Source organism: Chiloscyllium plagiosum, chromosome 5 (genome assembly GCF_004010195.1).
Source record: "Chiloscyllium plagiosum isolate BGI_BamShark_2017 chromosome 5, ASM401019v2, whole genome shotgun sequence".
NCBI lineage: Eukaryota > Metazoa > Chordata > Chondrichthyes > Orectolobiformes > Hemiscylliidae > Chiloscyllium > Chiloscyllium plagiosum.
Window position 1 is genome coordinate 118,220,469 of NC_057714.1, and position 18,029 is coordinate 118,238,497.

An 18,029-nucleotide genomic window follows, 5' to 3' on the forward strand; every position below is an offset into this window, starting at 1 on the left:
GCCTTCCTAACCTGCAATCTTCTTCCTGACCTCTCCGCCCCCACCCCAGTCTGACCTATCACCCTCACCTTGACCTCTTTCCACCTATCGCATTTCCAAAGCCCCTCCCCCAAGTCCCTCCTCCCTACCTTTTATCTTAGCCTGCTGGACACATTTTCCTCATTCCTGAAGAAGGGCTTATGTCCGAAACGTCGATTCTCCTGTTCCCTGGATGCTGCCTGACCTGCTGCGCTGTTCCAGCAACACATATAGCACTTTAAATCAAGTGCATATCATCCTGAATCCTGGGGAGCTTTCGAAAGGTATCATCAGACCCTGAAGGTCATGTTAGAGAGTGTTGTCAGGATTATTCGTATTCTTTGCCATTAGAAAAGTCCCAAACTAATCACTCAGTTTACTCCCTTTGAGTTAATATTCAGACATGAAGTGAGAAGGCCTTTGAAATTTATTAAAGAGAAATTGACAGGACTAAGTCAGAGATCTCACTTTTATGTATCTGAGGCGAGGGAGAGATTAAATCGGGTAGGTGAGTTAGCTAAACAGCACCTGAAGAGGGCATAGCATAGAATGCAGCAGGTGGCAGATTAAAAACTCTAAAATTTGGACATTTTTCCATGGGGTTGATGTATTAGTATTGTTATCAGTGGTAGGAGATCCCTCTAAAGCTAGGTTTAATGGTCCCTATCAAATTGAGAAAAAGTTGTCAGGTAAACTATCTGGTAAAGAAGCTGGATAGAAAAAACAGTATCGGATATGTCATGTGAATATGTTGAAACCTTATTATATCAGAGACAGATATCTGGAGAAACAGGTGTCAGTTTCTGCCCCACGGAGTGAGGAATCAAATCCAGATGTCATGAAGTTGAGGAGTGGGATAGGTTAGTGAAATATCTGTCTCAGGAGCAAAGAACCCAGTTGAAAATTTTGTTGCAGCAGTATGAGGACATCTGCAGGAATAGGATGGGGAAGACTAATACGATTGTGCATGAGGTAGAAGTAGTGAATGTTGTTCTGATAAAACGACACCCCAACAGACTTAATCCTTTCAAAGCCACACAGAACTAGAAGGAAGTGGATATGATGCTGAACAAAGATATCATCGAATCGAAGAGTGAATGGATTTGGCCAGTCTTGTTAGTTCTCAACCTGATGGGATTCAAACAAGTATGGACAATCGGAAAGTCAATGCCATAACAAAATTGGACTCATACCCAATCCTAAGATTGGAGGACTTTATAGAGAAAGTTGGACAAGCCAGTTACATCACAAAGTTGGACTTATGGCGTGATTATTGGCAGATCCTTTATCAGAGAAAGCAAAAGACGTTTCTACGTTTATAACTCCGAATGGGCGATATGATGTCTTTTGGAATGAAGAAAGCACTAGCCACACTCCAAGACTCATGAACAGAGTTGAGGCTGGGTAAACAAACTGTGCAGTTTATCTGGATGATGTAGTGATCTTTACCAAATCATGGAAAGATCATGTGATACAGTTGGCAGAGATCTTTGAACGATTAAGAATAGCAAAACTGGCAATAAACTTAAAGACAACATGATTTGCGATGGCAGAGGTGACATTCTTGGGACATAACATCGATCATGGAAGGTTGACCCCAAGGAACGCTAAGACGAAGGCCATCAAGGAATTTTCACGACTAACCTCAAAAAAGAGGTGTTTTGATTTTTGGGACTAAGTGGATTCTGCCAGAAGTCTGTTCCAAGCTTTAGCAGCATAGTGGCACCGCTAACAGATTTACTGAAGAAGAGCACAAAATATTGGTGGACAGACAATTGGGTATTTGACAATTTAAAAGCAGTATTAACCACTGCACCAGTTTTAGCTACACCAAATGTTTTGAAATGCTTTAAAATTGCTATCGATGCAAGCGATATGGGAGTTGGAGCTGTACTGGTACAGGAAGATATGATGGAATTGAATGGCCAATTGGCTATTTTTCAAAGAAACACAATACCTACCAGAGAAAATACTCTGTCATGGAAAAGGAATTATTGAGTTTGGTATTGGCCTTACAACATTTTAATGTTTATGTGATGATTAATGTGTCAGACAGTTGTGTACACGGATCACAATCCTCTTACATTCTTAGAACAATTTAAAGACAAGAATATGAGACTATTTCATTGGAGTCTCATGTAGACTTTTAATTTACAAATTGCACATGTTGCAGGTGGTAAAAATGTGATAGCAGGTGCGTTATCACAGATTTAACAGATAAAGTATAGATAAGATTGACCAGATTCCAATGTTATATATATGTGTGCAGAAAATAATATGAACTTAGATTAATGTACTATGTATTTCACTATAATGGGGTTAAGAATTAGAAAACAAAATGAAGCCATCTTTTCATTATGATTTTTTTTTCTTAAGGGGGAAGGTGTTATGAAGTTGAAGGCATGTACTGTACCTTTGAGAGGGAGTGAATGCTGTTTTGCACTGAGAACTTACAAGCACCTGTCATGTGACTTACTAGCAGTCCCAGCCAGAGTGTACTGGAAATTTGAAAATATGTAACATTTTACTGTGAAATAGATATCTGAGTTGGTTGCTGTTTTGACAACAATTCAAATTTAACCAATCAATTTAAATTATGCCAAAGAGTGTGGTGCTGGAAAAGCACAGCTGGTCAGGCAGCATCCTAGGAGCAGGCGAATTGACTTTTTGGACATAAACCCTTCATCAGGAATGAGGCTTGTGGGCCAAGGGGGCTGAGAGATTAATTGGAGGAGTTTGGGGTTGTGGGGAAGGTAGTTCCACCTACATGAGATCAATGTGGATTTCACCAGTTTCCCCATTTCCCTTCACCCCACCTTATTCCCAGTCACAACCTTCTAATTCGGCGCTGCCCTCTTGAATGCTCCTAACTGTCCATCTTCCTTCCAACCTATCTGCTCCACCCTCCTCTCCAACCTACCACTTTCAGCTCCACCTTCATCTATCTATCACTTTTCCAGCTACCTTCCCCCCAGTCCCACACTCTCCCATTTATCTCTCAGCTTCCTTGGCCCACAAGCCTCATTCCTGATGAAGGGCTAAGGCCCAAACGTTAATTCTCCTGCTTCTTGATGCTGCCTGATCAGCTGTGCTTTTCCAGCACCACACTCTTCGACTCTGATTTCCAGCATCTGCAGTCCTCATTTTCTCCTAGTTTTAAATTATGCCCCAGAATATTAAAACCATTCGAGTTTGAATTTATTGTTTTTGCCAACATTGCACCAATGAGACGATCTGATGTTGGTGGTTTAAAAAAAGCAGGCATTTTGAAAGTCAGACAGAGTAACTGTTTTCGAGAGTGTGACTGCCATTGAGAGAGTAACTGCCATTCAAAAACACTCTCTATCAAAGGTACCTTTTCATATAAAAAACTATTCACAGTAAAAGAAAGACAAGGACCTAGGGAGATCTTCAGCCGGAAAAAAGACAGACACCAATGATGACACCGCTGTATGGTTTTGAAATTAAGTTGATGTAATTTTAATAAGAGTTTTTTTTTGTAACAGTATACAGAGGAATTGATTATCGGATTGTCCAGCAAAATTGCAAGGTCCCAATGCTTGGCTAAACTATGTTATCCGGCATTCGATTATCTGGGATTCAATTAATGGAATGAAATACTCCCCACCCATGTCCTTTGGATAATTGAGGTTCCTCTGTATTGTCATAGAGTTGGAGGCAGATAATAAGCAGTTAAGAGAAAGGGGGAGGCTATGCCTATGGGTGGTCTTACGAAGGTCTTGAGGGCGAATATCGATTCCTATTTCGGTGGTCACAGGGGGCTTATGTATATTTGGGCGTATTTATTACTCCAGTTCTGGATTGGTTGTTCAAAGCTAATTTTGTTCAATTATTTGACAAAATCAAGCAAGACCTTCAAAGATGGGAGGTGCTTCTGGTCTTGTGGTTGGGTCAGATAGCGCTTATTAAGGTGAATATTCTCCCCAGTTTGATGTACCCTATACAGATGCTCTCCTTGATTTTCGATAAGCAAACATTCAGGAGACTGAATGGCTGGTTTAGCTCTTTTATTTGGCATCATAAGTGGCCCCGTATTAAATTAGTTAAATTGCAGTTGCCTCACGGATTGGGGCGAGGGGGGGATGGATCTCCCAGACATTAAAAGCTACCAACTAAGCTTGCTTTTATCCTACGTGATTGACTGAGCGTGTGGGGACCCTCTTTCAATATGGTTAGATATTGAAACCTCCCAGGCAAGTTGCCCCCCTACCAGCTTGCTGTTTTTGTACAAAATGAGGACAAATTGGGAAAAGCATGGAGGGAAATTCGGCAGAGGGAAGGCATATTGGCAAAACACCTCTTACAGCTATAGTGGGTATGCCGGATTTTTGACTGGGGATGATAGATTTAGGATTCAAACACTAGGCAGCTCGAGGTGTGTCTTGCATGGGCGATTTATTTGAGGGAGACACAATGGTGTCCTTTAATCAGTTAGCATGGAAATACGAACTATCTACCAGGGACCTCTTCTGTTTTTTTCAAGTTAAGGATTTTATTCAAAACTAGACCACAGTTTTGACTGATCCTGACAAATCCGACATAGAAAGGAGGGGTGCTCAGTGCTAAGAGTACACTTTCTGTCAGCACTTTTTATCGTCAGTTGTGGGGTGCCCCCTTACATGAGTTTGATCGACTCTGCAGAGTGTGGGAGAGAGAGCTAGGCGTTGAGGTCTCCTCAGAGGCATGGGAAGATATTTGGGAAAACACAAGAAAGATATCAATTTGCAATAGAACCCATGCTTTACAGTTGAAGATTCTCCACAGGGTCCACTTGGACCTTGACCGTTTGTCAAAATGTAAACCAGATGTATCTTCAACATGTCCCAAGTGTAAGGTTGGTATGGGCACTCTTACCCATTGTCACTGGTCTGTGGTAGGCTTCAAATATACTGGAGCGCTGTGGCGGATACAATGGATGGGATTTTAGGTGTAAGGGTGGAAAAGGACTCGATTTCTCTTCTTCTTGGCCTGCCCAGTGTGTTCCTTGCAGATGCACATAAGAAAACTTTTCAACATCCTTACTTTCTGCGCAAGAAAGAATATCTTGCTGCGTTGGGTATCCAAAAAGCCCCCGGGCCTATCGGGTTGGCGGAAGATTGTTCTGGAGCATATCTCCTTGAATTTTCTCACACATATGGTATGTCGCAAAACTGAGAATTTTTATAAGACATGGCAGCTCCTTATGGAATACTTGGACACAGATTTATCTGCAACACTAATAAAAGCTTTTATAAACCATAACGAATGTGCTTTATGAGTACAATATCCAGGGAGGAGGAACTGCGAACCTATGAGTGTTTTGTTTGGCTGAGTTGAGTTATTACTATTTATTAGTTTGTTGTTGGTTATTATTTATTTAGTTAAATCGTTAGTTTGGGCTTTTTTAATGCATATTTTTCCATTGATATTTGTATATTTGTACATGAGGGCAGGTTGGGTTTTTAAAAAACTTTTTAAAATGTTTTTTCTTTGTATTGTTTAGAATTGTATTGTTTTGTATTTGTTGTAATATTTTAAAAATCTATTTTTTTCAAATAAAAATATATTTTTAAAAAAGAGAATGGGTCCATTAGGTACATCAGTCGCTGTTTTAGTGTGTTGGTGGGTTTGTGGGCTACCATGATGCCAAGTGGTCTGAATAGTCTAGAAGTCCTTTCAGAGATGTCTTTGATGTAAGGTAATGCGGCTAGACTTTCTGGGAGCATTGTGTCTGCTTGTTTGGGTTTGTTGTTGAGAAATCGGCGGACAAACACACAGAAAACATGACCGACTATCACTGGTATCCTTACATACAGATGAAGAAGGACACCACTTCTAGAACTAGGAGACATAGCCTCAAAATAAAGGGAATCAGATTTAGAACTGAATTCAGGAGGAACTTCTTCACCAAAAGGGTTGCAAATCTGTGGAGCAGTTGAGGCTCCCTCTTTTAATGTTTTTAAGGCAAAGATAGATAAATATTTGAACAGTAAAGGAATTAAGGGTTGTGGTGAGTGGGTGGGTAAATGGAGCTGAGTCCATGAAAATGTCAGCCACGATCTTATTGAATAGTGGAGCAGGATCGAGTGGTCAGATGGCCCACTCATATACCCATTCCTTATGTTCTTGAGTTCTCACTGTGCACAACTCCAACAATTTTCCTGTCGACTGCAAACTTACTAATCAGACCACCTACATTTTCATCCAATTTAATTATGTATGTTACAAACAACAGAAATCCCAAAATTTATCCTTGTGGAACACTACTGGTCATTGCCCACTACCCCTCTACTACTACCCTCTGTCTTCTATGACCAAACCAATGTTGTATCCAACTTACCAACTCACCGTGGATCCTTTGTGATTTATACTTTTGGTCCAGCCTGCCATGAGGAACCTTATCAAATGTTTTAGTAACGTCCATGTTAACGACATCCATTGTCCTACCCTCATCAATCATCTTTGTCACTTTCTTGAAAAACCCAACCTAGTTTTTGAGACAATACCACTCTGGAGAAAGCCATGCTGATGATCTTGAATAAGTCAATTTTTTTTCAAATGCTCATTATGCCTATCCCTAAGAATCTTCTCAGTAATTTCCTTACCATTGATGTCAGGTTCACCAGCCTATAATTTCTTGGATTATCTCTGTTGTCTTTCTTAAACAAGGAAACAATACAGGGTGTTCTCCAGTCCTTTGGGACCCCACTTTGGCTAAAGAGAATATGAAGATCTCTGTCAAGGCCCCTGGACTCTTGCCTTCTTCAGGTTCATGGGATAGATCCTATCATGCCATGAGTACTTAACGACTTCAATGTTTTTCACCCAACACCACCTTTTTCTTAATATTGACATGCCGTAGAATATCAATATTCACTCCCTAATCATGCCATCATCCATACTCTTCTTGTTGAATACCAATGCGAAGTACTATTTAAGGACCTTACCCACTTCCTCTATAATTTCCTGCTATTATAGATCACACCAAACCCCCTCAAAATATATTAAAAAGATAGCCTAGACTATAACTTGTTCTTATTCTAAAGGTAAATGCAAGGTGTTGTATTCCAGATACAATTCGATCGGTCAGACTACTTGACGTTAAGCAAAACACACTTTATTTATACACTGTAGTAAAATACAACAAAAGAAAAAATAAAGAAAAGAATTGGCTTCGCTGTAACTCAGTTGAAATGCTTAAAAAAAATGCAGTCACAATTACTAATTAACTGTTCCAATATAGTAACATCCCATAACCACACCCTTGACAAAGACAAATTCAGAAAAATAGAGTGTCTCACATACAACTTCAACCACAAGAAAACATCAAGACAAAACTCTGAGAAAGTGTAGCAGAGGGAGAGATGTACTGCAGCGTCCAAACTGCTGAGACCCAAGCAACAACTGCAACTGAAAAACTAAAAACTAAAAATCTTGGTTCTGTGGGAGCTTGACCACACCCATTTTAGTTTTCCAACTTTTTCAATCATAGTATTGGCATACTTCCTTTGTCCTCATGTGGCCCTAGCCTTTCTATAACTAACGCCTTGCTCCTAATATCCATGTAAAATTAGATTAGATTACATTACAGTGTAGAAACAGGCCCTTCGGCCCAACAAGTCCACACCGACCCGCCGAAGCGAAACCCACCCATACCCCTACATTTACCCCTTACCTAACACTACGGGCAATTTAGCATGGCCAATTCACCTGACCCTGCACATCTTTTGGACTGTGGGAGGAAACCGGAGCACCCGGAGGAAACCCACGCAGACACGGGGAGAACGTGCAAACTCCACACAGTCAGTCGCCTGAGGCGGGAAATGAACCCGGGTCTCAGGCGCTGTGAGGCAGCAGTGCTAACCACTGTGCCACCGTGCCGCCCACAAATGTCTTTGATTCTCCCAAATCTTACTTGCCGTGGACAGTTCATAGTCTCTTTTAGCCCTCCCAACTCCCTGTTTAAATTCTTTCCTGCTTCCCATATATTACTGAGTAGCTTTGTCGCATTTCGATCTCATATGCCTCATTTTCCTTTTTGACTAATCTTTCTATTTCTTTTGTTATCCAGGCTTCCTGAATCTTGACAATGTTCTTTTTCATTCTTCACCCCCCTCCCCCACCCCGCACAAGAAATATGTTGGTTCTGATCAACTGGCCTTTAAAAGCCTTCCACATGTCATATGTGGGGTTTGCCCTCAAATAGCTGCTCTAATCTACTTTCTTCACTTCCTGCCTAATATTGTTGAAATTAGTCTTTCCCCAATTTAGCACTTTCACCTAAGGACCAATCTTATTCTATCATTACTATCTTAAAGTTTATGGAATTATGATCACTGTTTCCAAAATGCTCCTCACTGAAACTTCGATCACCTGGCCAGGCTCATTCCCCATACACGATCCAATATGGCCCCTTACCTTCATCTACATATGTTTCATGAATCCCTCCTGCATACACATAATAAATTCTGCCCCATCTAAGCCCCTGGCAATAAGGGAATTCCAGTCGATATTGGGGAGGTTAAAATCACCAACTGCAATAGCCGTGTTGTTTTTACATCTTCCCATGATGTGCTTACAGATCTCTTAGTCTAACTCCTGCTGGCTATATGGAGGCTTATAGTATAACCCCATCATAGTGACTCATCTTTCTTAGTCCTGGGTTCTACCCATATTGCCTCATTAGATGTCCTCCAAGATCTCCTTTCTTAGTGTGGCTGTGTCATGTCCTTTACTAGTAATGCAACTCCGCCATCCCTTTTACATCCCTCTCTATCACATCTGAAACATATAAACCCTGGAACATTGAGCTGCTAGTCCTGCCCTTTTCTCAAGCATTGTAGTTTCATGTACTAATCCAGGCTGTAAGTTCATCCACCTTACCTACTATACTCCTTGCATTGAAATAAAAACACTTCAGACCACCAGTCCTGCTGTGTTCATTACCTGGCCCTACCTATTCTTCCTGTCAGACTTAATTGACTTAACTTCTATGTTGTCCTCAAATACTCCTGATGTTGACCTACTGCACTCGTTCCCACCCTTCCCACCACACTAATTTAAACCCTCCTATGTGGCACTAACAAACTTCCCTGCAAAGATGTTGGTGCCCCTCCAGTTTAGATGCAATCCTTCCTTTTTGTACAGATCTCTCCTGCCCTGTGTCCCAATGATTCTGATGTCTGAAGGCTCCCCTTCCATACCTGCTTTTTAGCCACATATTCAGCTGCATTATCTTCCTATTTCTGGCTCATTTGCAGGTGGCACACAGAGTAATTCTGAGATTACAATCCTAGAAGTTCTGCTTTTAAACTTTATATCTAAATTCTCTTTGCAGGACATTCTCTCTTTCTGCCTATGTCATTAGTGGAGAGAGACAGCTGTTGGTAGTTTAATCTGAAAGTCACCATCCTTAGGCAACGAGACAAATTGAGAAAGAGAGTTCTTCATAGTAACACCAATGGTTTTTCTGCATTGCAAACCATCTGAGCTAAGCAGCCCCCACTGAGCGAAATGATCCCAATTCTTTGCTTCCTGCCTGCTAATCAATTTTCAAACCATCACAATACAGTACAATACAATTTTCAAACCATATTTACTGACTATTTTCAACTCAACTAGTTATGTCCTCCAAAAATTGCAGTAAATTTGTAAAACATGATTTCCCTTTTCTAAATTCATACTGACTGTATCAGATTCTACCACTGTTTTCTAGGTGTGCTCTGATGTATTGACAATGGACTTTAGCTTTTTCCACACTAGTGACATCGGACTCATTGGTCTTTGAATTCCCTGTTATCTCCATTCTTAAATAGTAGGGTTACATTAGCTACCCACCAATCTGTGGAACTGTTCCAGATTTTAAAGAATCTTGAAAGATGACCAACAATGCATCTAGTATTTCACTTAATCTGAATTATCAACATCTTTTAACCATGAGCACCCTACACCCATCACCCCCACCCTGTCAAAAGAGAGCATAAATGCTGTCCCTTTTACACTTCACTTCAGCTCTGATGAAGAGTTATCTGTCTCAATGGATGCTGTCTGACCTGCTGTGATCTCCAGCATTTGATGTTTTCAGTATAGATTCCAGCATCTGCAGTAATTGTTCCTATAGTATTTCTTGGGCTTCTTGCTGATGTACTCTAAGATTTAGATTTTTGGAATTCAGAAAAGGTTCACAAGGATGCTCCCTGATATTGATTGTCTAATGACATTAGGACATGCAGGTCTTGGGCTTCCTCCACCGCCAAACCATTACCACCTATTGCCTGGAGGAAGAACGCCTCATATTCCTCCTTGAGACCCTGCAACCACATAGGATAACTGTGGATTTCAACAGCTTCCTCATTTCCCCTCTCCTCACATTATCCCAGCCCCAAGCCTCTAACTCGGCATCGCTCTCCAGACCTGTCCATCACCCCCCCCTCTGACTTATCACCTTCTCCCTCACCTTCATTCATCTATCGCTTTCTCAGCTACCAACCCCACCCTCTCTTATTTATCTCTCAGCCCTGGCCCACAAACCTCATTCCTGATGAAGGGCTTATGCCCAAAATGTCGATTCTCCAGCTCCTTGGATGCTGCCTAACGTGCTGTGCTTTCCCGCAACAGACTCTCGACTCTGATCTCCAGCATCTGCAGTCCTTACTTTCTCCTTATGACAAAGGCTAAACAGGTTGGGATTCTACTCACTGGAGTTTAGTGGACAGAGAGAGGCAATCTCATTGAAACAAATAGAATTCTTAAGGAACTTGACCGGGTAAATGCTGACAGGATGTTTCCCCTCATGGGACAGTCTAGGACCAGACTGCATAGTCTCAGAATGCAGAAGTGCCAATTTAAGACTGAGATGAGGAATTTCTTCTCTCAGAGGGTTTAATGTCTTTGGAACTGGTTGCTACTGAGATCTGTGGAGGCAGATTCCTTGTGTATATTTAAGTTTGAGATAAATTCTTGATCAGTAGGGGAATCAAGGTTTGTTGGAAAATGCAGGAAAGTGGATGTGAAGAATGTCAGATCAGCCATAATCCTACAGAATGGCAAAGCAGGCACATGAGCCTGAATGACCTACACCTGTTCTTATTTCCTGTGATCTTATGGCCTTAACAACAGGATTGCTCGAGTTCTCACATTGCACCCCATCAGCATTCGCAGTCAAAGAACCATAGGCTGCCATTTCTGTTACTTCCAGTGGGGATGCCACTACTATATGCACCTTACCTTCCCCTTCCTTGGCAGCATTTCTCTCCATGACACCCTGGTCCATCCATCACTACTCCCAAAATCTCATTACATCCCTCCGACACTTTCCCATGCAATTGTAGAAGGTGCAACACTCACCCTTTACTCCCCTCCTCGCTGTCCAAAGTTTCAGACATACCCTTCAGGTAAAGTAGAAATTAAACTGACCTTCACTATGTGTAGTCTATTGTATTTGCAATTCACAAGGTGGTCTGCTCTACAACAGAGAGGTGAAATGCAGCTGGGTGATTGCTATATTTGTTGTTAACAAAGTGGTCTCCTCTAAAATGGAGAGTCAAAAAGTAGCTGGATGCCTGCTTTGTGGAACATCTGTGTTTAGTCTGGAAAACTGAACCCAAGCTTCCAGTGCCTGCCACTTCAATATACTACCTTGTTCTCTTGCCAATATTTCTGTCTCAGTCCTACTGCAGTGTTCCATTGACACTGAGCACAAGCTAGGTGAATAGCATCTCATCTTCTGCTTGGGGACCTTGCAGCCTTTGGGACTCAGTATGGAGTTCAATAATTTTAGAGCCAGACCCCTCTCTTTCATGTCCTTTACACACCCTCACATATCAGAATCTGTCGCGACATGGGTTGCTTTCAGCATAATCAACCTATTTTTATCTACTCATTATCCCCAGTATTAGCTTTTCTTCCCTCTGGTTTACCATCAACCGTTCCTTTGTCTCCTTGTCTTTTTCTCTCTCTGGGCTCTGCCTCCACCTGTTTCTTGTTTTACCCAGCTCCTGTCATCAGCATAAATACCACTTTTTCCTAGCTACTGTCAATTCAGCTTTCTCTGCAAAGTTTCTGCCAGACAAGCATTTTTTTTTCATAAATTTCTGTTTTTGTTTTTATTTCATTTTAAATTTCAGAGCGTTCTGTAAATGTTACGAGTTGTGAGGAAGGCATTTGGCATGTTTGCCTTCATTGGTCAGAAAATTGAGTATCGGTGTTTGCATGTCATGTTGCAGCTGTAAAGGACATTGGTGAGGCCACTTTTAGAATGCTGCATACAATTCTGGTCATGCATCGATCGGAAAGATGTTAAACTTGAGAGGGTGTGGAAAAGATTCACGAGGATGTTGCCATAACTGGAGGGTTTGAGCTATAGCAAGAGGCTGAATAGACTGAGCCTTTTGTCCCTGAAGTGTGGGAGGCCTGACAGAGGTTCGTAACATCATGAGGGGCATTGATAGAGTGAAAAGCCAAAGTCCTTTTCCTAGGGTGGGTGATATCCAAAACTAGATGGCATAGATTTAAGGTGAGAGTGGAAAGATTTAAAAAGGACCTGAGGGGCAACTTTTTCATGCAGGAGGTGGTGCATGCAAAGCAAGTGGTGGAGGTACAACTACAATATTTAAAAGGCAGCTGGATGGGTATTATGAATAGGAATGTTCGAGAGGGATATGGGCCAAATGCTGGCAAATGGGAGTATATCAGGATGTCTGGTCAACGCTGATAAATCGACCGAAGGGTCTGTTTCTGTGCTGTATGACTCCATGACTCAATGACTTTATGGAAATTGCTGGTGAATTTAGTACAGATAATGGGTTTCACAACAATTTGAGAACCAGAGTCTTCTTCCTTCAGGCTAAGTATCACGTCAACTAGTGAACAGTTTTCCTTCTGATTCACATTTATTCCAGTTTTACATCAGCTCATTGATTCTGCACACCTCTGGAGCTTAGCTCTTTTCTCCATGTTTGGAGCAAGATTGTAATTATGTGAGGATCTGAATGTACCAAACACTATTCAGACTGAATGTCACTGAAACGTTATTCCTTTGCAAGTGCTGCTTTTAATTAGCCTCGTTGGGTTTGTTCTGGCTTGTTCTGATAGAAGATAATCTGGGCACTTCGCATTGTTGGATCGATACACTGGAATAGCATGGCTAGCAACATGGATAATTCTGGGCCATAACTCATCAGAACTATTGCCAGGATATAGTTAGAGCCCATAGCTCTTGTAGTATCTTGTGCCTTCACCTATTTCTTGATATTATGTGGAATGAACCAAATTGGCTGAAGATTGGTATCTGTAATGTTGGAGATTTTTGGAGAAGGCTGAGATAGATGCAAATGTGTATTAGTCAACATAATTGATTTTCATTGAGAAAATGTAATTTTTCAAAAAACAATTGAGAATGACTGAATTGTTATGCACTCAATTTGTAAACTGATTATAATATGTAGCACTTTCTTTGGTGAAATGATTGGAGTGTAAATATTGAACAACTTTTGCGCTTTGTTTAATGACAGCACCAAAACGGCAGAAAACCACTTGCTTAAGAAGAAATGTATCTGCACATGGTCCACCTCAGCAAAGACCAAAAAAGATTCAACGATCCCTTAATTTTGATATTCCTTGTGGTGCTCCTGGTGGCAGCAGAGTTCCAGACAACCCCGCAGGTGACAGAGCTGCTTCTGGAAGACGGAATGATGTTCAGGCTGTGGCAGTGCATGAACGTGCAAAAGGTATTAATATTATTAACAAAGAGGGTATATTTCTGTTTTTAATAATGATTAGCTTACCCTACATTGGAAAAATATGAGACTAGGTGACGTGAGGTGAGGAGATTAGCTTCTCACTTCTTAACTCCCTCCATGTCAGTTGCAACAAATATTTATATTTTTTAGCATATCAGTTGCAACAAATATTTATATATTTTAGCATAGAGCATACATTGGTCAGTACATTGAGTATAAGTGTTGGGGATGTCATGTTGCGACGATATGGGACATTGGTTAGGCCACTTTTGAAATACAAAATGCAGAACTGGTCTCCCGACTTTAGATGGATTTTGTAAAACTTGAAAGGGTTCAGAAAAGATTTATAGGATGTGGCCAGGGTTGGAGGATTTGAACTATAAGGAGAGGTCGAATAGAGTCATAGAGTCAAAGAGATGTATAGCACGGAAACAGACCCTTCGATCCAACTCGTTCATGCTGACCAGATATCCCAACCTAATATAGTCCCATTTGCCAGCACTTGGCACATATCTCTCTAATCCCTTCCTATTCATATACCCATGCAGATGCCTTTTACATGTTGCACTTGTACTAGCGTCCACCACTTCTATTGGCAGCTCATTCCATCATGCACCACCCTCTGCATGAAAAGGTTGCCCCTTAGGTCCCTTTTATATCTTTCCCCTCTCACCCTAAACCTATGCCCTCTAGTTCTGGACTCTCCCACCTAAGGAAAATACTTTATCTATTTATTCTATCCATGCCACCCCTTGATTTTATAAATCTCTATGAGGTCACCCCTTAGCCTTCGATGCTCAAGGGAAAACAGCCCCAGTCTATTCAGCTTCTCCCTATAGCTCAAAACCACCTTACAAATCTATTCTGAACCCTTTCAAGTTTCACAATATCTTTCCCATAGGAACGAGACCAGAATTGCATGCAATACTCCAAAAGTAGCCTAACCGATGTCCTGTACAGCCACAACATGACCTCCCAACTCCTATAACTCAATGCTCTGACCAATAAAGGAAAGCATACCAAAAGCCCTCTTCACTATCCTATCTACCTGCGACTCTACTTTCAAGGAGGTATGAACCTGCACTCCAAGGTCTCTTTGTTCAGCAACGCTCCCTAGGACCTTACTATTAAGTGTATAAGTCCTGCTAAGCTTTGCCTTCCCAAAATGCAGCACCTTGCATTTATCTAAATTAAACTCCATCTGGCACTCCTCAGCCCATTGGCCCATCTGATCAAGATCCTGTTGTAATCTGAGGTAACCTTCTTCTCTGTCCACTACACCTGCAATTTTGATGTAATCTGCAAACTTACTAACTGTACCTGCTATGTTCATATCCAAATCATTTATATAAATGACGAAAAGCAGTGGACCCAGCACCTCGGGCTGTTTTCCCTGGGGCATCAGAGGATGAGGGGTGACCTTAGGGAGGTTTATAAAATCATGAGGGACATGTATAGGGTAAATAGACAAGGTCTTTTCCTTGGGGTAGGGGAGTCCAGAACCAGATGGCATAGGCTTAAGGTGAAAGCGAAAATGTTCAAAGGGACCTAAGGGGCAACATTTTTCACGCTGAGCGTGTTGCGTGCATGGAATAAACTGAGGGAGAAAGTGGTGGAGGCTGGTCCAATTACAGCATTTAAAAGTCATCTGGATGGGTATACGAATAGGAAGCATATAGAGGGATATGGGCCAATTGCTGACAAATGGGACTAGATTACGTTGTGATATCTGGTCGGCATGGATGAGTTGGGCGGAAGGGTCTGTTTCCGTGCTGTATATCTCTATGACTCAATGACTCTATAACGCACAAGGACAATATGAAAATCACAAATTCTAAAATGATGCTGGAGCAAAACACATCCTGTCCCCTGGGTTCACCCCCTCCGTCAAAGGTTGACAAATCCTGTAAACCAGAGATGGATATGATGGATGCAGCTGCCTCGATGCCTTTGCTGCTGGAAAAAAGAACAAAATTTTAACAATGTGTTCCTAGTGCAAGAGGTGAGCCTCTGAACATTACAGTTACCAGTATTGGATGCTGAGTCGTAGGAACCTGACCGAGTGCGAAAATGCCCTAGGAGGCTCTCAAAGTAAAAAAGGACCAGCCTTTGTCATCGGACTTCAAGGAGAAGGATGTAGTGATTATAACGGGGTTTGCCAGCTCGTCTTCGTAGAACATAATTGGATCAGTCTAGGAACCCTGGCTGACAGATAAAAAAGAAATTCTGGCACTCTGACAGCTGTTTTTGAAGAGGCAGTAGTGGAGTCACAGAGTCTTCATGTGTACATAAAGGGTGACTTGTTGACAGGATACCGGACTCTGGAGTTGTTTCACTCTTCTTAACTGTCTTGTTAACTTGCTGTGCTGCCTTCAGAGCTTTAAGGACAAGCATCTCAAGATCCCTCTGTTCCTCTTGTTACTGTCAAAGTGCATCACCTCACATAGATCAATGTTTCATTCCATTTGCCACTGATCTGCCTATCTGACCAATCCATTTGTATCCTCCTGTAACCTAAGACTATCTTCATAAATGTCAACCATCTGATTAATTTTCATGTCATCTGTAGAATTAGTTATGATTGTCCCCACATTCTCATCTACATCATGAACTATCAGAGATTCAGCACTGATCCCTGTGGTATGCCACTGGATATTGGCCTCCACCACCCTCTGCCTCCTACCAAAAGCCTATTTTGGATCCATCCTGCTAGGTTACCCTGGATCCTATCTTTTTTGACTTCTTTATTCGTTTCCTATTTGGAATTTTTAAAAAAGTCATGCTGAAATTCATACAAACCGCATCAACTGCACTATCTTTGTCTAACACACTACGACAGATTCAAGATTGTTATGGAAAAGGACAAGGATGGGCTTAAAATCAATATTCTTAACTGCAGGAAGACTGATTTTAAGGTGTGATTTGTTCAGAATGGGCTGGGAGCCAATAATTTTATGTGAATCTGTGTCAGAACAGTGGGACACATTTTAAGAAAGCAGTAAGGAGAGTACAGGCCAACATATTAGTCAAAGGGTGGACCCAATAAATGCTGTGAACTTTGGATATCAAGGCATGGTCAGGATTGAATTAAGAGAAAAAGAGAAGTTTATGACAGATATTGAGAGCTCAAAACAGCAGAAGCCCCAGAGAAATATAGAAGATGCAAGTGGAAACTTTATAAAGGCAATCAGGAAAGTGAAAACGAGACATGAAAGAACAATTACAAGTGGAATAAAGGAAAATCCTTATTTATTTTGTAAGTGCGTTAAGGATGACTAGGGAAGGCATAGACCCATTAAGGACCACAGCCATAATTTGTGCGTAAGATCTTAAGAAACTGAGGTAGGAATAGGCCATTTGGTCCCTTGAGCCTGCTCCACCATTCAATAGGATTATGGCTGAGCCGATATTCCTCACATTCATTTTCCTGCCCTTTCCCCTTAACCCTCGTTTCATCTACTGATCAAGCATCTACCTATCTTAGCCTGAAAGATACACAAGAATTCTATCCCCATAGCTCTCTGTGGTGAGGAGCTCTAAAGGCAATTAAGCCTCAGGAATGTGCAGGATTGGATAAAGAGAAGAGGGGAGGCTTATGGAAGATACCACGGACTCAAAGAAAAGCAACCCTTGGGGAATACAGAATGTACAAGGAAATTTAAAAAGGAAGTTAGGAGAACAAAAAGGTGGAATAAAAAGATAATGGTAGGTAAAAGAAAGAAAAATCTTAAATTATTTTACAATTACAAGTACATTAAGGATGAAAGAATAACTAGAATAGGGTGCATTAAGAATGACAATAGCAATTTGTGTGGAACTGGAGGATATATGTAGGGTCCTAAATGAATACTTTGTGACAGTGTTCACGAGTGAGAAGGATGATGTGGGCATCAAAATCAGGGAGAACAGCTATGATTATAATTAAAGAGGTTATTATGGACAAAGAGGGGGTTGTGAGTGGTCTGGCAGGCTTAAAAGTAAGGTGATCCTCTGGGTTGGATGAAATGTATTCCAGGCTGTTGACTAAGCTAGGGAGGGAATAGTAGGGGTGTTCGCAATAATTCTCAATTCCTTCATGGTCACAGGAGATGTGCTGGATGACTGGCGGATAGCCGGTGTGGTTTTGCTATTCACAAAGGGAGCAAGCGATAAACCAGGAAACTATAGGCCAGTTAGTCTAACTGTAGTGGTGGAGAAATTATTGGAAGCAATTGAGGGACATAATTCATCTGCACTTGGAGAGGCAAAGATTAATCAAGAACAATCAGAATG

General features: G+C 41.4%; 1 protein-coding gene across 1 annotated transcript in view; it reads left to right on the forward strand.

The window, feature by feature from the left end:
* LOC122550339 (speriolin-like protein) overlaps nt 1-18,029 on the forward strand; it is a 62,507-nt gene that overhangs the window by 33,616 nt on the left and 10,862 nt on the right. The window contains exon 7 of the mRNA XM_043691066.1: nt 13,530-13,745. Coding sequence (XP_043547001.1) covers nt 13,530-13,745 — 216 coding nt within the window. The remainder of the gene's footprint in view (nt 1-13,529; nt 13,746-18,029) is intronic.